We start from the raw sequence: 23,544 nt of genomic DNA on the forward strand, positions 1-23,544 counted from the left end.
TTTCACACGCTAAACACTTCGCTCGGTCTAGCTTGCACATGGCCGCGGCCAGGAATGCGACTTTGTTTATAATCCCCCTCCCAAGATGTTGAAAGATCCAGACCAGGCAGCCTGGAAGTCAGGCGGCCCCTCCCCTCCAGCGCGAGTCTGCGGCACTCACGGTGACACGTCACAATATTTAGGTTTTGTTCCAGGCAGTAACTAGTGAACCATTACACATGTAAAATTTTGTATGAAGGTATATATTTTATATGTTAACAGTTACAAACATAATAATGGTGTGGAACATTTTTGATTATAGCTGAGAAATTTGACAATTTGTAGTAGTATAAATTGTTTACATAAATGGAGCATTAAGTTATTGATAACTTCATGATACAGACTGAAGCATTTGAAGGAAAGTATAGGCTTTATAAGTTATATGCAGATCTTGTTATTTCTTCCAGTTATCTGAGGCTGAAGCCAAGAAAAAGTCACATCCTCTTAGAGTGAAGAAACTGTATGTGCTTTCTGCAATGCTCGTAGAAGAACATCAGCGGCACCTCAAACAACAAGTGCAAGGCTCAGCAGGTGAGATTATCCAACTTCTGAATGAGATCATCTAGGGCAGAACTTTCATGTGAAGTATCAGAAACTAATTTGACTTCATGGTCAAGACTACATATTGTCTTGTATAGTGCTACTATAATTTTAAATTTATTGTGAATTGGCTGTGTATTTATGCAATAATTCAAGAATGACTGGACGTATTTTTATTCATTTTTGAAGTTTGGTATTGATATTGTGTCACTGATGCCAAGTATAAAATCATACATCCTAATATCCTTCAGTTGTTAATACCAGCATGACGATTGTCAGATTTGTGAGGGGGCGGTTGACAGTCCCATTACCCATGATCCCTTCCTCATGTGTGATGATATCACCCATGATGCTTCTGTCGACAATGTTGGTCTCATCTTTCTTCCCATCAACAAATGCACAACAAAGGATCAGATTTGTTACCCAGCAGCCATGAGAATGAGAGCAGAGATTGTTCTCGAAACGTTGGCAGAAGATAAGGTTTATTCACCGTTCAGCCACCTGACACGCTTGTAACCCAGGAATCCTTCCACAACATTTTGGATCAAGTTTGAACCACCATCATAATTCTAGAAAGCAAAGTTTCAGAACATCATTAATATGAAAGCACATCACTGGGTCTGTTGCTGAGACATTTGAGTCCAGTTCATATATTCACAACTTACTACTCTTAATATCTGTTCCCATCTCCAATAACTGTTCAATCATTCAATGGATATCCATGAACGTCATTCCACTATTGGTAGTGATAATAGGCATCGCTTTGTGTAGTGTCCTGAAACATATTAAAAATATACAACTTTATTAAGGTAACTTTTGCAGAATTTAATACAACATGGCTACATGAAATGTGTATATATGTTTAATTTTGATGGATATAACTAATGAATGACAAGAGTTATGCATTTGTCATGGTGTGGAGATCATAAACATACCTACAAATTATATAGAAACATTTTGATTTTATAAATTACAAGTATGGTGATGATGTGAAATGTTGAGGTTGTACCAGACAAATTAACACAGTAGGAATATGTATGAGTATAAATTATGCATATAAATGGATCTCAGAATTGTATGAATATTGAGTTATTGTTCTTTGAGACTTTCCATATAGATTGAAGCTTTTGAAGGAAAAATAGGTGTTACTAGTTCTTCTCAGAACTTATTGTTATATTGTGCCAGATATTTGGATGGAAGAAGGTCTGAATCTTAAACCCATCTTCTCTGTGACATGTTTAATCCGTAATTAACATGTAGGTTTGTTTTTAAGGTGGAAAAAGTAGAGCACTGATGATGGGTCTGATGGAGAGTGATGATGCATTAGACTTCAATACCAAGATAATAGACAACGCGTGGAAAGGTGCTGAAGCCTATCATTTCTTTATGTTAGCCCAGAGACAACTGTATAAAGGTACCTTTATGCCAATTTTATACTATTTTTCATATATTAGTTTTATTTCCTTTCAGTTCTGGAAATCATCTCCCAGAATTCAACACCAAAAGCTTTTTTGAAACTGTTTCGTGACTGTGACCTTACGTAACCTGTCAGAAACTTCGTTCTCAGGTGATGTAGATGAAGCCATGAAAACAGCTCTCCACCTGCGGGAATATGAAGATATTCTAGAGGCAGAAGATATTTACTGTATTCTGGCATTAGCTAGTTGTGCCAGCAGAGCATTTGGAACTTGCTCAAAGGCTTTCATCAGGCTTGAATCACTTGAAAAAGTAAGTGACAGAACACGTTTTATTTGCATCATAACGCTGTTCTTACTTTTCTAGTAATTTTATTTTATTTTTTGTGTGTGAAAAGATTGGTTGACACCTGTTATATATGAATGTGTTCCCCTTCTGTTAAGGAATTTATTAATTTGTGTTAACCCTTCAGCACTGTTGGATGTCAGCCATTCTGTCAGATGTTGCTGTCTGACATTCACAAGGTGAATAGTGCAGGTGTAAGATCCAGCTTTTGTTTTGAATTATTGGTTTTTATCTAAATTAATTCTTTTGGTACAAAATTAAGGAGGAAATGTGTGGACTTCCAGTTTTTATGTGTAGTCACACTTAAATTTTCCTGTGGCATTTGTATTACATTGTAAATATGTTTGAAGAAGTTCTCTGCCTGTACAGTTGATGCATAAGAATACAAGAAGAATCTGTCTCTATTGTCAAGGGGTTTTGTGAACTGAATGCAGTTCTTAGTATAAATCATAATAGAGCTTGACTATTTGTTTTCTGCGTGTTTATCAAAACAACGAAATCAAATTTGTTGGTGGTTTAGAAGTATTGGTAGGCATTTGTAACCACAGGAAAAGACTGAGATATATTTTTAAAGTTTACCAAATTTCATGAAAACTGGTTAGTTTATTGAACAGAATGTCACAGTAAAATGTGTAACACACTGACAGAATGCTAAAATTAAGGATATAATATTAATTAAAGAAAGTAATTAAAAAATTATTTAACTACTGTAAATGAATTTCTTACTGGCAGATTCCTGAAAGTAAGAGACAGGAATATGAAACATTGGCAATGGATATTTTCACCAAAAACACACCAAAAGATGCACGCAGCAATCGTTCTGAGTGCACAAGTTGTGAGACTATGGTACCTGATTGGTAAGTATGACACCATTTTGTCTTGAGTCCAAAAGTCCATGACAGTATGTTTTAAACATTGTTTTCTTTCTCTCATCATTTGCTTACCAGAAACTGGTTGTTTGCAAAACAACGTAGGTTCAGAGGGCCTTGACTTTGTCTTACAAACTGATCAAATAATGGAATGCGTAGTCTATGATGTATGTTGAAGTATGTGTTTGTCGGTGATCATTGTTTAAAATCACTTTTGTACTACATTAAATAATATTAATTTTTTAATTAAGCAAATATAAGTAATGATTTTAATTTGTATGTTATTTTGTTAGATTTTTCAATAAAAATGTTATTTTTTTAAGTACTATTCAGATTTTCCTGTTATTTTTTGTGGGTAATTTCCTAGTAATAAATAAATTGCCATTTAGAGAAAATGTTGTTTTTGTTCTGCAGGTGCGGTGTATGCCCTAGCTGTGGCAACCGTTTTCCAATTTGTGTTGCCACCGGGCGTCCTCTCATGAACATGTCTGTTGCATGGACTTGCACAGTTTGTAAGCACAGTGCATCAGACCAAGACATTACTGTGCGCCAGAGCTGCCCACTGTGCCACTCCCCTGTTCACATGTAAACCATCTGAGAGCAGTGGATGTTCTACTTGTTAATCAACTTAAAATGTATTGTTTTAAATTTTCAGGTATGACAATGAAGTCCCCAGAATGCCTCCATAAGAGCTGAATTTAATTACTTACACACCAGTTGTTGCTGTCACCTTCAAAGTAGTCTCCTTGTGCACCAATACACTTACCCGGTGTCCTACGTGAGCGATTAAATGCGAGCGGTGCGAGTTGCGTGGGTAAAGAGGAAATATCAAACTGGCTGTTTGTGTGGCGCTGTCCTAGGTTCCAGCGAAGTGGTCAGGAGAGGGAAGCGGCCAAAGTCCAAGATCAAATATTTTGATATTTTTGCGCGAGTCGCTGCGCTGGCCAGTAAGGCTCCATGCGCAAGAAAGCTCTGACCATGCAGTACATGGAAGGTGCATGCGCAGGAAGGCCGTGTGCTTCTATTGTGGTCTCTCACGTAGGACACAACAAGCGATTCCCCGCTTCATATGACACCCCATGCTGCTTGTGCAGCTTGTTATCGCTTACGTAGGACATTGCCTAATAGTAAGTACTAGCAGATTAAGAGAACAGGGATGCACAAAATATCAGTTAGTGATTGCAGTGCAAGGTTTGGTTTGGTTGGTGCCCCTTTTTTGCTGTCATCTGGTTAAAATTTTTCAGTATATGGCCATTTGACACTTTAAAACTCAATTAAAAGTAACACTTACAATAAAAAATTATCTTACACCTGGTTGATGCACAAGGAGTATAATGTATTAGCATCATTGTTTGTCCATTTGGTTATTTCACTTGTATTACTCATGTTACTGTCAAGCACAGTTATTACAATACTGAAAACCCTTGATAACTTCAATTCTGTGTTGGTAAATTTTACTTATATGAAGTATAAGCTGCATTTAAACTTCTAAATATTATGTAATAACTGATACAGCAACATTTGTAAATGTCACTTGGTCATTGTTGTGTAGCTGGTCTGCTTGTGTTGATTCCAGTGCTTCATAATTTAATATTATTGTTAGTTTTGTAGCCAACTATAGTATTATTATGCTCTCTCTTTAATAGGTTTTTAAGTTCTCACTTTTGTTTAGTTCTCAAAATTCCCACTTCTTGTTGTGTTTCATTATCATTCTGTTTTATGAGGAGTTAAAATAAAGGTTGTGGCTTATAATGCTCTATTAATTCACTACTCGATTAATTTTGTGGTTGTGAAACTTCTTCTGTATGTATACAGTTAAGTCTCTGTATACAATTGCCAAAATTTTCACATAATATATTGATTTATACTCATGATTTGGATCTAAGAAGTGTTTTTATGTTTGGATTTATCACAGTTGTGCGTAGTGTCTTTAAAATGTTACTTTTATCTGGTTTTAAACTTCTGTCAGGTTTGCTATATATGCATTTACTCACAATTGACACATTTCTCCACTCTTATCAAACTTGTCTTCTTGGTGTTTTTGTGATTGTCATCTTTTTCACAATATTTTAACTTCATATGCTTCCCTAACATTGCTGTTACTGAATATTTTTTAAGTATGCAGATATCTTAATTGAATGATTTAAATTTGCCCAATGTTTTCTTCGTATCCTGTTATTTTTATTAATCCTGTTCTTCTGTTTTTAATTATGGGTATTAGTATTTATTTTTTCATGTGTATTATAACCATTGTTTTTAGCTATCTGTTTGACAAATTATTAATAGATTTACTGGGAAAAAGGCCTGGAACATAATTTATCACCACCAGACAATGCACAGTGGTTAGAAAGACTAATAATTAGAAGTGAAATTTTGATATTGTTTGGCAAGATGCTTATAGCATTTTATGAATTGCAACTTTAATGTGAACCATAATTTGAATTTTATATTATGTAATACTATGGTATGAAACTAAATGAAATGAAATACATAAGATTAATAACTGAAGTTTGTATGACACCAATCAATGACATAGCAACTCCTGAGTGGTTGGTTAGTTGAATATGGCAGTCAGTTTACAATTCCCCATGTAGTTTTGGATGTGTTCAGCAGTCAATGACAAGGCATGCTCTTTGCTCTATTCAAACTTACAGCAGACATTTTGATAACTCACTGAAGCATCTAAAAAGAACAGAGTAGGGAAAGCAATGCCATGAAGTACATTCTAACGTGTGTTTACTGAATTTGGAAAATTCCAAAATTTCTGTACTTTCTAGCAGGGCTGTGGAGTCGGAAGCAATTTTAGGTGGAGTCGGTAAAAATGTACCGACTCCGACCTCGATATAAAATCTTAAGAAAATACTATTTTAATACTTTTGCTACCATGTGAGCTGCCGGCTGCCTCACGCTTAGAGAGATTCAATGACGCGTTGAGCCACATGGTGTAGGAATAATGCTTTGTAACTTGGCTCCGGTACCTTAAGAATTCAGACTGTCTACAAATCAACTGATTTCTGCAATAATCTTTAAATATAGGTTGTAAGTCTAAAAAGTAGCGTGATAATTCACGTGGTGATGAAATATATCTTATGGTACTATTTACCATTTTAATAGATTTACCATTATTAATACATATTGAGGTTTGATGAAGGAGTCGGAGATTTAAAAATTGAGGAGCTGGAGTCGGAGGTTTTGTGCACTGACTCCACAGCCCTGGTTTCTAGTGGTAGTGATCCTCAGTATCCAAATACTGAGGTCAGATGTCATACTCTTTCAGATTAACATGTACAGCATATACATGACGTGTATTAGCATAATGCTAAATTTTGTATGCTGGACAAGTCAAAATTTGACGTTCCTCTTGCTCCTACATTTCACACATGCAAATACATGTGAACATTTTATGTGTAATTACACAACTTAGAAAAAGACCTGCTGTGTACGTGATAAAGCTGGGAGGAACTAGAAGGCAGGTCATTACACTAGTCTCATTCTGAAGAACTGGTGTTACCCACATTGTCACTAGAATAAGAATCAATTCTTCATGTAACAATGATCCTGTCTCTAGTTTCTTCCATCAGTGCATTAGACCACCAGTATGACTGTTTGATTTTTTGATATGCTTACAGCAGTTTAACCACTTCTGTATAGTGATTTTGCAAAGAACTCTTCAACATAAACCCTTTTTGCATTTATAGTTATATGACAGATCTTTTGACACGTCGCCTTTTATGTTAGTCCACACAAGTTCAGTTGGATTCAGGTTCTGCATAGTATGGAGGAATGTGCTCAACATCATGTCCCTGAGCTCTAATCATCTCATCATTTTGATAGTTCTTTTTATTTAGCATCATCTTCACTAATTCAAGTAATTCTGCCTTTAGCAAATTCCCCTCACAAGCAACATTGCTATCTGCAAGCCACTTTGTTATGTCTTTTTCTTTTTTGCATCACAGCAGTTGGTTTTTTGTTCATGTGAATACAATAATGTTCTGCTCATCATAACAGAATATTGAGGTAGATTGGCCAAAAGTTTTCCACCTGCTAAAATATGTTAAGTTCATATCATTGTATAGTCACCAGACTTCTGACTTGACCTGAATACTAATAAAACCTGCCTGTCTCTTCTATGTATACAGTAATTAGCTTAGTCCTTGCCACTTTGTCTGGAGATTGCCAGCAGGATCCAACAATATGGGAAGTATGTACATAGGTTTTGTCCAAATAAATTATAGGTCTCTTCAGTGATCTGTATTTGTAGAAGCCACTCGGATACCTGGCACAGAAGCTGAAATTTCTGTTTTCTCAATCGGAGTTTTTCGATATACACTTTTACCATGTGGAACCTAATTTTCGGAAGTTTCCTGAGATATTTTGCATAGAAAACTCAATAAATATTTGTTGGACCGACATATTTAAAGTTACTCTATGGAACCAAGTCCATCCTGAGCAGCCAACAGTCACTCAGCTACAAACATTTTATGGAACCTAAAGGTTTGTTGCAGTGTTCACAAAAGGCTACCACTAGTACTTATCCTAAGCAAAATAAATCCAGTCCATACCAACCCATGCCTATTTCTCCATGGTCCATTTTACTATTATTCTCCCACCTAAATCACTGTGCAACTTTCTCCAGCCTAGTAATTCATCCTGCTTAGTCCAAATATTTTCCTAAGCACCCTATTCTCAAACACCGCCAATCTAATTTCCATAGTGTTACAGACGAAGTTTCACGCCCTTGCAAAGATACAAGCAAAATTATAGTTTTGTTTAATCTTTGTTTTTAGTCAGCAGACAGAAGTCAAACGTTTCTGAACTGAATTGTAGCAAGCATTACCGGAATTCAGTCTGCTCTTAACCTCTACATGAATCGAATTTTAATCTGTTAATGTCGCTCCCAAACATGAACTTTGCCACATTTTCAAAGGATCCATTAGCATTTCTTTATGTTGCGATTTTCCCCTGCATTTTGGTGACGAAACATTAACATACAACCAGTTTTAACTGTTTGTTACTAGACTAACCTCCTTACGAGCATCATTTTAAGCAAATGTTTTCTCTCTCTTGTATTTATGTTACCCCCAACAATATCGTATATACAACATAATTATTAATGACTGAAAAGAAAAACGTAGAAAATAGGACCCTGAACTATCTATGGTGGTGATTCAAATCAAGTCTATCTAAATCAAGAGAAGCTCCTTGCAACAAGTTGTAACCTTTCCCACCCTTATCCTTACGTGGCTCTATAATACAAATCATGGAGAGAAACTATCTTCTTGCGAAAGAGTGTTTGCTGTATTTTTCATACCGTACTGACACCAACCAATGAGATTTTACCACGAAATTCACTATATGATTCCCAGTTTATAATGGAGAGGTTGGTTATGTGTGCGGGTGTTGTTTGCGGTTGGAAGTAGATACTGTGCAAACGTAGGAATATTCATGTAATGTTTGCTTGATATAGTAGTAAAGAATTAATCAAAAACTGGAGATACAGTTCAGCAATACATTCTCAGTCATGACTGCGTTATTTGGTGAGTACTTTCATTATAACATGCACTTTTAATGTCGGCGTTTGACACATCGTTTCAGTCTGTTGCGCATTATTAGTTTAAGCTTTAATATATTATTATGTTTTACTTCTTACCTGGTGTGCTTACAGGTTTTCTTGCGCTGTTTGTGTCTGGCTCTTATGCCTTGTATCCTTCAAGTTCTGAAGTTGTTGAATTAACTCCAGCAAATTTCGATCGGCTCGTCATACAGAGTGATGCCCTTTGGATAGTAGAGTTTTATGCACCATGGTGTGGTCACTGTCAGCAGTTGGTTCCGGAATATACGAAAGCTGCTACAGCATTGAAGGTAAATTTGATATCTGCTTTAATAAACAAACAAAATTGCTTAAATATTTTGTACTTCTCTGACACTTACAGAATATAGAAGCTGACACTATGTGGAGATGCTGCTTCCATCATCAGGGCCACTTATTGTCATGATGATGGAAGTAGCAAGCACCTCTGAAAGGTCAGTAAAGTTCTACCAGACTATATGGTCTAACAACCCAGAACTTGTCTTTACATTCACCACAATGAGAACCTGAAATATCGCTAACCTGAGATGGTAGAAGCCCAGGGATGTCCTGGCAGAGGCATGGCCAAGAGGGGGAAAAGCTAGAGGGAGAAACCAGTAACAGTGAAAGTAGGAATTACAATGAAAATAGAAATAAGGACAATAATAGGAATGGAAATAGCAATATGAATAGGAACAGCAGTAGCTAAAATAAGATAATTTTTTTGCTGAAGTATGTAGTTAGTTTAAAACTTTTGCATTTATAGATTGAAAGGAACTATGGCACAGCTCATGCCATCCCAACTAGCAAGTATCTATTATCGGAAACAGATTACAGAGATGTCCAGTATCAAAAATTGCAGAAGATAAAGAGTTAGGAATTTTAAAACAATCCTCTAAAATAACCAATAAAAACACACTCATATTCACAAAAAATAAAAAGTAACCCTCAGGGAAACAGTAAAAAAGGGGCTACATTTACATATGCAGGGCATGAAAGGAAAATCATTATGAAGAAGAACTTATACACATGCACTCATGCATGGGTACACACAAACACACACACTTGATAATGGTCCTGGTGGCTGAAACATATCAGGAGCAAAATAAATAAATTATTAATATACTCATTTATATTTTGATGGTTGTTTTAGGTTAAAGATAATGGATTGGTGTCTAATATGAAAATTGTGTTATAATCACCCGATTTTTAATATACAGAGTTTGAGATGAATTTCTAAAAAAATTTAGAATTTGAGAAGTTTTATTTTCTTTGTAGGGTGTTATAAAAGTTGGAGCTGTAAATGTTGATGAACACAAATCACTTGGTGGACAGTATGGTGTAAAAGGTTTTCCAACAGTTAAAATCTTTGGTGGAAATAAGAATAAACCAGAGGAGTACAATGGACCAAGGACAGCACAGGGACTGGTGGATGCTGGTTTCGATGCATTGAGAAGCAAAGTGTCAGCTCAAATGGCAGGCAAGAAGAGTGGAGGTTCTGGTTCAGATGGTAAAAAGGTAAGTTAATTTTGGGGAATTTATGACCTGTTTATGCTCATTATTACAATGAAAATTTATCCCAGTGTAAACAGCTGTTATGTGTGCATTAAGACATATGAACCAGAATGGATATTTATCAGACCAACCTTGAAGCCCTGTCAGTTTGCAAAGGGGCAGGTTTATTCAGATATACTTTTCAATATAATTCTTTGTGCCACGGTGGTCTAGCGGTTAGAACGCTGGCCTTGTAATCCTGGGGTCTCGGGTTCGATTCCCGGCGGTGCCCGAATTTATAACTTGTGTTGGGCAAGGCCGTGGTCTAGGCAACACGGAGTTTTCCTCCGTGGCATCCCAACAATTACTCCATTCACACACAGAAGAAGGCAATGGCAAACCACTTCTGGATCATCTGCCAAGAACGTATATGAACAGGTCCCAGTCCGAGAAAAGGATGGAAGGATCCTGTTCATATGGACCTGTCGTCAGACAGAACACTAAATAATAATAAGATGAGGTGGTCTAGCGGTTAGAACGCTGGCCTTGTAATCCTGGGGTCTCGGGTTCGATTCCCGGCGGTCCCCGAATTTATAACTTGTGTTGGGCAAGGCCGTGGTCTAGGCATCACGGAGTTTTCCTCCGGGGGCTTCCCCGGTTTCTCCGTGGCATCCCAACAATTACTCCATTCACACACAGAAGAAGGTAATGGCAAACCACTTCTGGATCATCTGCCAAGAACGTATATGAACAGGTCCCAGTCCGAGAAAAGGATGGAAGGATCCTGTTCATATGGACCTGTTGTCAGACAGAACACTACAAATAAAATAAAAAATAAAAATAATTCTTTATTATTAAAGTGCTGCATCAACAGCCAAATGGCCTATTAAACACATTATTAATATTTCACTGAAGATTTTGAATGTTTGCTATATTGCTGTCTGTCAATACTGCATTTTAGTGCCATCTCCTGTTTTTGACATAAACATAAAAAACAAATGCTGACTCCTGCATTATATTGTCCATTTTCATCATTATCAAACTGAATGTTACAGCCAAGTTTCAGATATTTGCAGAATACTTCAACAGCAAAGCTGAAAAGTTAAGAATTGAAGAATTTAATGGAAGGAAAGAAAGAAAGAAAATAGTAGAAGTGTATATTAACAGTGTAGTATAAATTTCTGAAATAGTGTTTTGGACTATAATTTCAGAAGTGTGTATCATATGTATATACAGCTTATTATATCCAGAGGTAAACACCATGTTTTATTGAAACTTGTCTGAAATGGAAACATGTTATGTCCCTTGGAATTTTTACATTCCTTGGTTATTTAACAACACCTTTGCTGTTGAACTGAGTTGTAGGATGATCATGAATTATTAACTGGAAAGGATGTGGAAAGCATTCATGGCTTGTTTTAAAGTGTGTATACCTGTGTGTGTGTGTTTAGAGGATTGTCAGCCTCTAAGGCTTTTTGCATCCATAAAATGTGTTTAAGGTACTGCTGTAGTATTTGCCTGGAGGGACAGAGGAAAACTAAAACAAAATTCAAAGGGTGTGTACTCTTTGGAGTACATAAGCAGGTTGCTTCATTGATGATCATTGTCCAAGGGGACTGATGACTTTTTCAGTATTTCTCAACAGGAATAATTGCAACAACAGTATCAAAGGCAATTGATAAGATAAGGCCATCTTGAGCCAAAAATAGTCACAGTTACAACAGTGACTTTGGTTAAAATTGTTTCAACAGTGAATTCCACCATTTACTTTGGTTGCCATTATTGCAGCAGGTTGTCCAATTTCTAAATATTAATTGGGAAGACTTTTATTAAATCATTACTGTATCAAGTCACCACAGTTGTAGTGTAACAGGCTAAGAAGGGAGGTTAATTAGGCTTTCAAGCAGAAGACTTCTACTTCATTGATAAATGATCTCTGTCCAGTATAATTAAATGTTCTACAAATTGAAACTATTCATTTTTTTCTTATGTTTCAGGGTGATCCTAAGGATGTCATAGAATTGACTGATTCAAATTTTGATTCGTTAGTTCTAAATTCAGAAGACATGTGGTTGGTGGAATTTTATGCACCTTGGTGCGGTCATTGTAAGAACTTAGCTCCTCATTGGGCTCAAGCAGCCAGTGAACTTAAAGGAAGGGTAAGGTGTAGTAATATTACTCTAACTCTGATGTGAGAAGGAGCTAGTCTTTAAAAAAATAGTTTTTAACTTAACATTGACGTGGCTGATTGCCCAATGAGATTTTATAATATTATTTATTTTGTGGAGTTTGTCATCAAATTTACCTGCCTTTGTGGCATCTGAAGGTTCATTACCATGTTCATAAAAATTTGACACTGTACCCTGCCCTGCAGTAGGTCAATACGGTTTAAACCCTACCTTTATTTGATAACGATTTTAATACAATTTTCCCATCCATGCCTAGGTCTCCGAAGTGGGGTTTTTTCCTTCATGTTTTCCAACTAAAATCTTGCCTGTGTTGTTCATCTCTCCCACATGTGACTACATGCTCGATCCATCTCATCCGCCTTGGCTTGATCACTTTAAAGAGAACAGAATTTTATATTACTCATGCAGCTTGTCCATCTTCCTATTACTTTCTCTGTCACAGATCAAAATATTCTTCTCAACACATTCTCATATACCCTTAGTTTCTGTTCTTCACTTATGGTGAGATGCCGAAGTGTGGAATACTCTGAACTGAATGATAGCAAGCATTCCCGAAATTTGACCTGATCTTAATTTGGGTTTTTTGATTCTCGTGGTGGTGAAGGTGTCAGTTGTAATGTTTTGGGCTCTGTAGTCTTACAGGTGGTTACCAGCAGTCCTCCGAATTCTTTCTATCTGAACTTTGCCAAATTTCCAGTGGATACATTAGCTATCTCTATGTCACGATTTTGCCCTATCCGTTAGCCTGGGACATTACCATCAAGATAGACCCTGACATCATGATGTTGATGTGGGGTGCCCATTTTATTGGTAATAAATTTCCTCATCTCCATACAGCTGATGAATGGTGAGCACACTGGATACCTCAAGCATGTTGAGGTACTCACCATTAGTAACTGACCCTTCAGTGAAGTATGGTCCCACCATTCCCCTGGATGACACACCATACCAGACTGTAAGTCCTAATAAATTTACTGCCTTGTCAATATGAATGTTCAGATTTTAAAGAGACCAGTATGTGCAAATATGTCATTTCACTGTACCACTCAGCTTGAGTCATCAGACCAACATTCGTGTCTACAAATTTTGCATTCTCATTGACCTTTCTTTGAAACGATTCACAGAACTCACCTCTGTGATCAGGGTTGGCTTCTACCATTGCACGTTACAACCTCAGCACATAACGTTTCCACTTAGCAGTTTTGAGAATCCAGTGTACACTTGCCCTGCTGATTCCATTGTCCTTAGCACAGATTCCTTTGGTGATTGTGTGAATTGCTGTAACACCATAGCGGAAATTTCCCACATATTGATGAGCTAGGTCTCCCAGATTGTTGCTTGTACACGTTTTTCCCAGTGCAGTCATTCTTAAATTTATCACAAATTCTTGTAATTGTTAGTTATATTGATGGCTCAATTGCAAATATGTGTTTCTGCCATCTTTGTACTTCACACACATTCTTGAATTTTCAGTACCACTTCAAAATTAATTTGCATGGCTTTAAAGTCAGGCGAATCTCCACCTCTTTGTATTATGCCCTGAATCATGGGTAATTTATGACAGTTTTTAATTAAAAATAATGTTATCTCTTAAGTGTATGCTGCACGACTTAGAAGCACATTAAATTTTAGTTCAACCATGAATACATGAATAGATATTCTTTATTAAAATGTGTATACAGTTTTTTGAAATAGTCTGTATATGTGCGTAATGTATCGCACACACTTCCCATCCTTACAATATTAATCTCTACAAACTATCCAAGTTCGTTTCATGATTTTAAATATGAATATTCTTAGTTTTGTTTTAAGATTTTTTTTAGTGTTAGAATATTAATTTAATTTGGGGTGTAACGTTGTAATTTGTCACCAGACTGTGTCAGTAAGAGAATATGGATGTGAAAACAGATCTGTAAGAATCTTATTATACATTATCTGTTACAGGTTAAAGTGGGCGCTGTGGATGCTACTGTTCATACTATCAAGTCTAACCAGTATGGTGTTCAAGGTTACCCAACCATCAAGTTCTTTCCCCCTGGAAAGAAGGATGCCAGTTCCGCTGCTGAGTATAATGGTGGACGTACTGGCAGTGATATTGTCAATTGGGCGTTAGAGAAGTTAGCAGAGAATGTACCTCCTCCAGAAATCAAACAGGTATTCACATCATATATTGCCAAGAAAGAATTGTATTGTGTGATATTTTTCAGTGTAATGAATAACAGGAGACACATTGTCTAGATCTTTTAGTGTTTTAAAGCAACAGTTAAACTGACACTCCAGAAGCAGTTTTTTGAAGTGTTTTATGTCAGTAGGAATTTGTTTTAAAATAATATTTTCCTTAGCTTTCATATTATCATCAGGATGAGTGAGTGTATGACAGTGCCTGCTTTATTCTTTATTTTGTACATAATTCTGTTGTGTCTATCTTTCTCTACTTCCATCCCTACCATCACTTGTATCCCGCGTTTATTTAAACTTTAAAAGCGAAAAGGGATGTATATATCTCATAACATGTAAGTGCAAGAGGCCAAATAGGATACCATTGTTCCGATATGTTATGACATTAGAAGGTTTATATAGTTCGTTAATAAAACAATTTTATGTCTGATGTGATTTTATGGCATAACAAATGCAAAATTGATGTCAGAAGCAACAGTGATATCCATGGTCATTGTTGCAACAATATGATCGAAGGTCATTTCAAGGTTATTTCAAAGCAGTGAGGCTAAAATATTTAAAAATCAGTGTGCAGGGGGCATCGTCATATCTGACTAGATGGAAGTAGTGGGAGTTTAGGTGGATGTACGGAGGTTATGTTTGTGTAAAGTGTGAATATGTTTACCATTCTATTATTGGCTGAAACTTTTACAGATGAAAATATTCTGTCAGTATACAGGTTAATGGTCTTTTCTTACCAGGTTATTGATGAAGATACTTTGAAAGAGGCATGTGAACAGCATCCGCTCTGTGTCGTGTCTGTTCTGCCTCATATACTAGATTGCCAGGCTAATTGCCGTAATGGCTACCTTGACGTTCTCAACAAAATGGGAGACAAATACAAGAAGAAGATGTGGGGGTAAGTATATTTTGTTGTGTTGTATTTGCTTTCCATATAACCATTTTTCTGTTGTCATTGTCTCCAAGTGTAATTATGTAGTAGATGAAACACTTATTGAACAGCCATACACATTTAATTGACTTGGGGGGGAAAGAAAATAGTTTTACATAAATAGGATGAGCATGTGATGAAGTCTTAAAAGTGTAGAATGTGTCATGGACAGTATTTTCATTTTCAAAACTCCTGTATTCATTTGTAATTTGCTCATGAAATATTAGAACTGAAATGTGTTATATATATATATATATATATATATATATATATATATATATATATATATATATATATATATAATACTGTTTACAGTACTAATATATGCCACTTAAAAAATCATGAAACCCATGCTGACACAGTTTATTTCATTAAAACATTACATTTTATATTTTCTGCACATTTGATGTAAGAAAGTGAAGAATTGCTTCAGTAATTTTTTAAGTACTTCCCTTATTATTTTGTTTTAGTTCTTTCAGTATGTGACATGTATTTTCTGCACATTATCTCTTTAAAATACACAAAGGTAAATGTCAGATTACAATTGATGTATAGATCTGGGAGGTCACACATTTTTAGAAATGTGCTTTCAACAAAAAAATTCTTGCAACATTTTGATTGTGGTGTGAGCTGATGCTTCATCCTGTAGGAACCAGCAGTCTTGTTTTCCAGCTTCGGAAGAGGAATAACTGATTAACCATTATTCAACATTTTTAGTTTTTCTGAAGAAAAGGTGGCCAAAAGTCCTACACTGGAAGCGATGTGAACGTGCGGCTGGAATCATAATTCTTGTCGTTTATAATCACCTTGTATTTGTCCATATGTGGCTTTTCTATACCTGTCAGTAACTACAATGATTTTTGTAAAATGTGTGTTAATCAAAGACACCAATATGTCTGCCTGTTTTGAAGAAAAAATATAAATTAATGTTAATGACTTCTCTGAGTCCTCCAAAAACTGTATTGCGGTAGAATTGAAAAAAAAATATGGTCCCAAAAAATTAATCGTCATGCTAATGGCTTTATTTAACTGATATGTAAATGGAGACAATGTACCTACTGAATGGAAGACACCATGGATCACATCAGTACATAAAAGAGGTAGAGAGGACCTATGTGACAAGTACAGGAGTTTATCTGTCACAGGTACTACGAGTAGATTATATGGTGAAGTACTGAAAACTGTCTTAGAGGAAGAGTACCAACCTTTTCAGTTAGAGCAACGGAATGGCTTTAGGGCAGGATGGTCACGTGTTGATAATATTTTTTGCTTCATGCAAGTTATAGAGAAGAGAATGGCTGTAGGCAAAGATACACACTTCGTGTTCATTGACTTATCCAAAGTATGACAGTGTTCCTGTCTAAACTGTGGGAGAGTCTAGAAGGAAGCCTATTGGTCATCTGCATAAAGAAGTTTTTATTGTTCTTTTGTTTAATTGGATGCCATTTTTCCCCACTCACCTCCTCTTTCCATTCCTTAATCACCTTGTTGAACAAAGTTGGTGATAGCCTGCAACCTTGTCTTACACCTTGATTTGTTGTAATTGGTTCTGATATTTGTTCATTCATGAATGTCTGACTGGGCCGTCGGTGGCTAAAGCTGGTGGTAGGTTTGCTAGCTGTAGGCTCTGGTCAGGCCTTATGCAGCTTAGATTTCCTTCGCTGCTGGTGGAACAGTTGCACTGCTGTGACCTGGGTCACCAGACCCTCTTTAGTGCAAACAGGGAACACCACTTGAAAGTGAGGTTAATGTTTTGGTCAGGAGAGCCTATAAGTTGCGCATCACTGTCCTTACTCGCGTACCTACCGAGTTTAATACTTTGTTTCATCTCAATAATAAGGCATAAAAATCTCATTCAGACACCATTAAAATCAGCATCTCAAGCCATTTGTATCACGATGTGTTGAGTGTGTTTGCCCTCAAAGTTCTTGAACATCGGTTTCATTTCTTGCTGTTTAAGGCCTGCTTCTTTGAAAGTAATCATCCAAAAATGAGCTTGTCTTGTGAAATTTCTTGATGAGATTTAAAATTGTGTGCCTGTTGAATCCAACTTTGACACTAGTTTTTATCTGGAACTCACTTCTGACATTTTCTGGGCTTTCAGATTATTGAGCATACTCTTTGATGATGAATATCCATTGCTTAGTACTGTGAAAAATTGAGCAAAAACAAATAATAAATAACTGGCTTGGGCACTATTTGAAAAGTGACTCTTCTTGTAAATTGTGGCCACTTTCTTCGTTTTCTGTTTTTATTTTGTAACTTCCTTGGCTATTATAGTAGTCATCTTGATTTCCAGTGTTTTCAGAGGAATCATGCTAACTTCAGCAAGACTACAGGATGTTACCAACACAAATCTGAGTTGAAGCAATCCTGTTTTGAAGCCAGTAACAGAAATGTTGTATAGTAATTGTAAAAAGTAGTTTCTTTCTACAAAATCATGTGCAGACAATTTTAGGCAGCTGTAACAAGTTGTAGATGGGAAATTGTATTGTAACAGGTTATGTTTCTTAAAGGAATTGGGTATAGTGATATTTTTGTATTGTACACAGATGGGTATGGGCTGAAGCTGGTGCACAACCTGAATTGGAAACAATGCTGGAGATTGGAGGGTTTGGCTACCCTGCTATGGCTGTCATGAATACAAAAAAAATGAAGTACTCCATACTACGAGGTTCCTTTTCAGATGATGGAATCAATGAATTCCTTCGGTAAGTCTGTGAATCCATTTGCATATTAACTGCATTTAATAAGAGTCCAGAAGAAGCATATGTAAGTCATATGTATAAAAAAATATGATATGTGTACAGCAGTATTTTTAGTCAGTGGTTCATGAATTGTACTTTATAATATGTATTGTATTATTATTATGACTTTTTAGACATCCTATTGTCATCTGACTGTCTTATGGATCCATGGAATGTAATAAAATATGTATATGCATGGCCATTGCCATTTTGCAGTCCAATTTATACCAGAAAGCAAATACGTGTTTGGGTTATGTGTCCTCTTCATATTCTTAAGATGTTTCCACTTTATGTGGATGTCCTGACAATCAAGCCTGCTTATCTATCTGTGTCTTCCAACAGCTCTTCAATTTTTTCTCTTCATACTTGAATACTTGCAATAAGATATAATTCCATCCATTCCTGCTGATTCAAATGGTTTACAATTATCAGTTACCAGTCTGTTTTTTGATTGACTGGTAATAATAATCCTTCTGATAGGTCATGGGGTCCGCAGTGGCCACAAGGTCTGAGGCGTGGGCCTTGTGCCGCTTGGTCGCTGGGACCGTGGGTTTGAATCCCACTCAAGCCATGGATGTTTGTCCGCGTTTTTCTGTGTTGTGCTGTCCTGTGTACAGGTAGAGGCCTCGCGACGGGCCGATCCCTCGTCCAAGGAGTCCTACCAACTGTCTATAGATCAAGCCAATGAAAAGTTGCTCAGGCACTTGAAGAACGGGTCGTTCCCAGTATCCCAGATAGGTCATGCCTATTTATTTTTTGTTTTTGTGTGTTCATATCTAAATGTTTCTGTCCTGCAAGTACAAGTCAATTCATAATTTGTAAAGTTAGCTTGAAGTACTGCCTTCATCAGCAGTAAAGCTCTCTTCAGAAACTTCTTGGTCACAGTTTCAGCAATTATTTTTGCATTTAGTGTGTATACATGTTCGGTCCCTTAGCAGATGTTCTTCCATGAAGATGTTTTGGCTTTCCATATCTCCTTTCTCTAACAGGAACGTGCACCATTGTACGTGTCCCGATTGCCTGTTCATTTAACTGTGTTGAATAGGTGGCTTCGTTTTAACTGTAAGGGCCCTCAACTCTTTACTCCATCAAGAAACTTTCTTTGTTGAGTGGGTAGCTTAGCATAACAATTTTATTAATAGGATGAGAGAACAGTCTGTTACAATAGGTCAGGTGCTAACAATGAGCAAAGATTACGCGTAAAACCTCAAAGAGTTCCTTTTAGGTTCTTGTGAGATTTTAAGCCCTCTTGTGTGCCTAAATATTTTCATATTTGGTGTTGAATTCTTAAAGTCAAAGGAATTTTATCTCTGATTCAGAAGTTGTGTGTCATCCGTCATATATCAGTTTTCTACGAAGGTTCTTGCTCAACTGGTCTCTTCCTTCCTATCTGAAGTCCAGGAGGCTGTTTCTTTATATCTGCTCTGAATATTTAGATTTGATGACATACAATATTCCAAAAGATTTTCTCATGTTGAATTGTTGCCTGTGCTACCCAGTATAATAAATATGATGTGCATTGGTACCACTGTCAGTGACTAGTTCTTGCCTCTGCTGGTGCAGTAGCATGCAATGTCTGAATTTGGAGAGCTTAAACAATGCTTGAAGTGTCAGAGGTTTTCATCAAGTGATGAAATCCAGGAAGAGTTGGTGGATACTATATGCCAACTACTGCAATCTTTCTTTAAGGACACCATCAATGGGCTCGTGAAACAGCGGGATAAATGCCTTAACTCAGTTGAGATTACTTCTAAATAAATGTCAGGTTTCTATAAAATTATACCAGGTCATGTTCAATTGACTTCCTCTCATATATTATCACATTATTTTACTGTACTGATTCACTGTTACATTTTACTGATTTAATCAGATTTTGTTACTTCTTTGTTCAGGGATCTGTCATTTGGCCGAGGATCCACATCTCCAGTTAAAGGTGCAGCACTGCCAAAAATCAATCCTACAGAACCGTGGGATGGTAAGGATGGAGAGCTGCCACCTGAAGAGGACATAGATCTCTCGGACATTGATCTAGATGACGCTGACAATAAGGATGAGTTATAAGTGATACATGTTTAAATGTGTGTGTAATTGAATAACAATATATGTGAAGATCGATGCAGCAATAGCTGCTTAGATTCAACAACCGTGGTCCAGAAAATGAGTAAGCGCTAAAAGAGAATGGAGGGATCAGAAATGTACATGAGATCACAGTTTCAACAGAATTAATTGCGACACAAAAGAACAAATAATGAAGTGAATAAGAATGATGAGAGATTTTTCAGTGTGGTGCTGTAGAGGCTGTTCATTATTTGATTGAATTTATTGGCCATATCATGCTCCAATTTATGTGTTATACACGTAGAAGTACTCTGGAGAATTTTTTGTTGTCAGGAATTATATTTTACCTCGATACCTCTTTATAACAGGTTAATTAATTTTGAATTGCTAATCTTCAGTTAATGTAGTTCATAATTGCCTCGTGCAAGTTTTTGCATTTTTAAACCCATTTGTTGTCAATAAATTACTTATTCTTCCATAAACATCTGATATTTAAGGAAGTCTGGAACCTTTTCTTTGCCGAGTGCCATATGGTGTCTACTTCATCTTCAGTCCCAATCGCACATTGCTTAGGGTTAAGACATGCTTCCTGTGCTGAAGGTTTAGGTTCAAGACCAACTGAACACATGTAGTTTTTCCCACATGCAGCTATTCGGTGTTCACGTCAAACTGTAAGCCACTCTGCTTACTTCATTCTTGCTGTCTTTGGTCATGTGAGAGTAGTGGAATCTGACTTGCAGGTGATTTTTCATCAGAAATACATTTTTTGATCACTCTTGAGTGAATGGAGATGAAGATGGTCTATAAGACATTCACAGCACATAAGACAACAGTAAGGAATGTAGTGAGTTTACTTCGAAGTCATAATTGCTTCTAGTGTAATGCTGCTGAAGGGTTGATGGTGCCTGACTTTCTTATGCCTGTTATAAAATTGTATTTTGGGTTTAACAGACTTTTTTCCATCAGATTTTGTAATTATTCATGATGAGGGTGAATTTTAACATATGATTTAATTTACTATTTAAAATTTAATTTAAAAAATAAGACATTTGATAAAATTTGGTTTGTGGAAATTGATTAATTGCTGCAGTTCATAGAAAATTAAACCTTTGTTATTTAGAAGTTAAAATTACATTACACTTCAGTGTATTTTCTGGTTGGGTTTAATAGTTATTTAATGTGACCTCTAAAATATATCATTAAATGCCTAATTATTTCTTCAGATTTAATTGGCATTCCAGTTGTTTAACTTCGTATAATTTGTTTACCGTAGCAGGCCACTGGGCTTGTGACATGGGAATGCTGCTCCCGATGGTGGTATTTTGTGTAATGTAACACGGTATGTAACAAGTAATTGCGAGAACAGTTTGTGGCCATTAATGTCACTTACATGCAGTATGAACTCATCATGTATGGATATTATTTCAGACATTATTCCTCAATTAATGTTATTTCGTTGCAGCTTGACTGTTATCGTCCATGTGTTGCATATTACCCACAGTGCAGCTGGGCATGTGTCACATAGCAAACTGTTAACTCTGCAGTTAGTCTGGCTGGCAGGCTCGTTGCATGGAGGTTTAAATCCTCTGTTCCGGTATGATAAAGGTCCAGACATGAAAGATGCAATATCTGAACCTAATGAAAATAATTCTTTATTGCTGTGAGCTTCATAATTATCTTATTTTATTTTCAGATATAGTAATAGGTGTATTTTACACATTTTCACCCACACTCTAAAGGTGGATAACATGCTAAACAAATGGAGTGTGTGTGAAAGCATCACTTGAATTTAATATTATTATAAGGACTGCCCGCAAGAATGTTGTAACTCATTGTGTGCAATAAATGGGATGAATATGCTTCCACATATTTTCTTAAATTTAAAGTATAGAATCAAATTATCCTGTAACATTGAAAATTTATTGTATTATTAGGTAGTCGTTACACTCATTCAGTATTAACACAAATAGAAGCCTGGGTTGTGTACACTGTCTGCTCTTTTTTTTCCTGAATCAGAACTTGCATTTATTGCGAACACGTACCATCTATCACACACTGTTATAACCAGGAATGATTGACTGTCATGTGGCTGCTGTTCAATTTCTCATATCCAATAAGTACCATTGGTGGACATGTTTTTTGATTTCAATGTAACGTGTGTCAGGAATGGGTTGTGTGACTATTTGATCATTCTGTATTACCCGTGATCTCAGAACAGCTGCTCCAACTGCCTTTATATTGCTTTGTTTTGTCTATATATCTACATTGTAATAAAACTAATGTGCATAATGTTATTCCTTGCTACAAATGACATTAATCACTTGTTGATTATGCGATAAGAATAATTTATCTCCATAAATGACAGCTCTGGGTACATTTGAAAATGAAAATATTAAGAAATAATTTGCATACACACCAGTAACTTAAAATGGCTGTGTATGTCAAGATCACTTGCAGATTTTCATTTAAGTGGTAAGTTGTTAAACACTTGCGTATTCAGGATAGAAGAATAATTGTTTTAAGTAATTTCAATTTTTAGTACTTTTCTTTTAATATTTTTAATGCTTATTTTTTAAATTTGGGGTGGAGTGGAGCAGACGCCCAGTTTGCCACTTCTAACAAGTACACATTGATTTGAATACTAGTAGTCAGTACTTTATTACTCATGCCTCACAAAAGACAGTGATAAATGACCATTGATGAAACCAGTGAGTGATGTGCTGAGTAAAATATCATGTTCAGGTGTGAATTGTCTGCTATGTGTGCTTTTCATTATACCCTCCTAAAATATAAGAATCATTATGCAATGTGCCATTCTTATCCTAATCATTAGTGTGTAAAGCAGTGTCTGGATATACATACAAAGCAGGGTAATATTTTTTCATCAAAGAATTGATGTGTAAGGGCAGTAGAATATAAAATTTAAGGCATATAACACTAGCAGCTTTGTTATGGTACTTGATTATTTTTACAGAAGAAAGAGTCACTTCTGTGTTGAAAACAACAAAGATAAGTTAGTTTTAATGGTTCTGATATACATTAATTTTGAAATTGAGCTCTGTATCGCACAACTTTCAAGATCTGTTGGGCATGGGATGAGACACAGGGAATCGTTCAGTTCCCAACCACTGAGTGGACTGGCACATCATTAACTCGCCAGCTTCACAGT

At 36.2% G+C, this 23,544-nt stretch overlaps 2 protein-coding genes and 1 long non-coding RNA gene across 7 annotated transcripts in view; 2 read left to right on the plus strand and 1 right to left on the minus strand.

Annotated features, from left to right (window-relative positions):
- Positions 1-5,717, plus strand: part of Oseg4 (intraflagellar transport protein Oseg4) — a 29,687-nt gene extending 23,970 nt beyond the window's left edge. For 2 of the 3 annotated variants that reach the window (XM_022061495.2, XM_087351857.1), the window contains 5 exons: positions 447-570; positions 1,853-1,993; positions 2,147-2,307; positions 3,073-3,197; positions 3,624-5,717. In XM_022061495.2, the coding sequence (XP_021917187.2) occupies positions 447-570; positions 1,853-1,993; positions 2,147-2,307; positions 3,073-3,197; positions 3,624-3,798 (726 nt within the window). In that variant the 3' untranslated portion in view covers positions 3,799-5,717. Of the gene's footprint in view, positions 1-446; positions 571-1,852; positions 1,994-2,146; positions 2,308-3,072; positions 3,198-3,623 lie in introns of those variants that run through there. The other variant, XM_022061497.2, reaches the window with a different exon arrangement.
- On the minus strand, positions 569-8,413 carry LOC110828628 (uncharacterized). Of its 3 annotated transcripts, none has more exons than XR_015535945.1 (3): positions 8,234-8,413; positions 1,245-1,354; positions 569-1,148 (listed from the first exon to the last, which is right to left on the minus strand). It is a non-coding gene; the product is annotated as an uncharacterized LOC110828628 (long non-coding RNA). The 3 variants fall into 3 exon arrangements; XR_002542732.2 differs by having other exon boundaries at positions 7,776-8,413; XR_002542731.2 differs by having other exon boundaries at positions 7,772-8,413.
- Positions 8,414-8,575: 162 nt separating this feature from the next.
- On the plus strand, positions 8,576-22,240 carry CaBP1 (Protein disulfide-isomerase A6 homolog CaBP1). Its single transcript, XM_022061498.2, has 8 exons — positions 8,576-8,746; positions 8,875-9,071; positions 10,057-10,296; positions 12,270-12,431; positions 14,406-14,615; positions 15,380-15,537; positions 18,123-18,281; positions 20,210-22,240. Exons 1-8 carry the CDS (start codon positions 8,731-8,733, stop codon positions 20,376-20,378), a joined length of 1,311 nt encoding a protein of 436 aa, XP_021917190.2. The 5' UTR covers positions 8,576-8,730; the 3' UTR covers positions 20,379-22,240.
- Positions 22,241-23,544: the final 1,304 nt, after the last annotated feature.

The sequence above is a fragment of the Zootermopsis nevadensis genome, unplaced genomic scaffold (genome assembly GCF_977971745.1).
Source record: "Zootermopsis nevadensis isolate Lab colony 2312 unplaced genomic scaffold, Znev_1.0 Znev_ptg000020l, whole genome shotgun sequence".
In the NCBI taxonomy this organism is placed as follows: Eukaryota; Metazoa; Arthropoda; class Insecta; order Blattodea; family Termopsidae; genus Zootermopsis; species Zootermopsis nevadensis.

Bases quoted from the DNA above. Each gene is read 5' to 3' on its own strand.
- CaBP1 (XM_022061498.2), top strand. The intron at 10,297-12,269 runs GTAAGTTAATTT...CTTATGTTTCAG, and splicing joins CTGGTTCAGATGGTAAAAAG to GGTGATCCTAAGGATGTCAT. The intron at 14,616-15,379 runs GTATTCACATCA...TTTTCTTACCAG, and splicing joins CTCCTCCAGAAATCAAACAG to GTTATTGATGAAGATACTTT.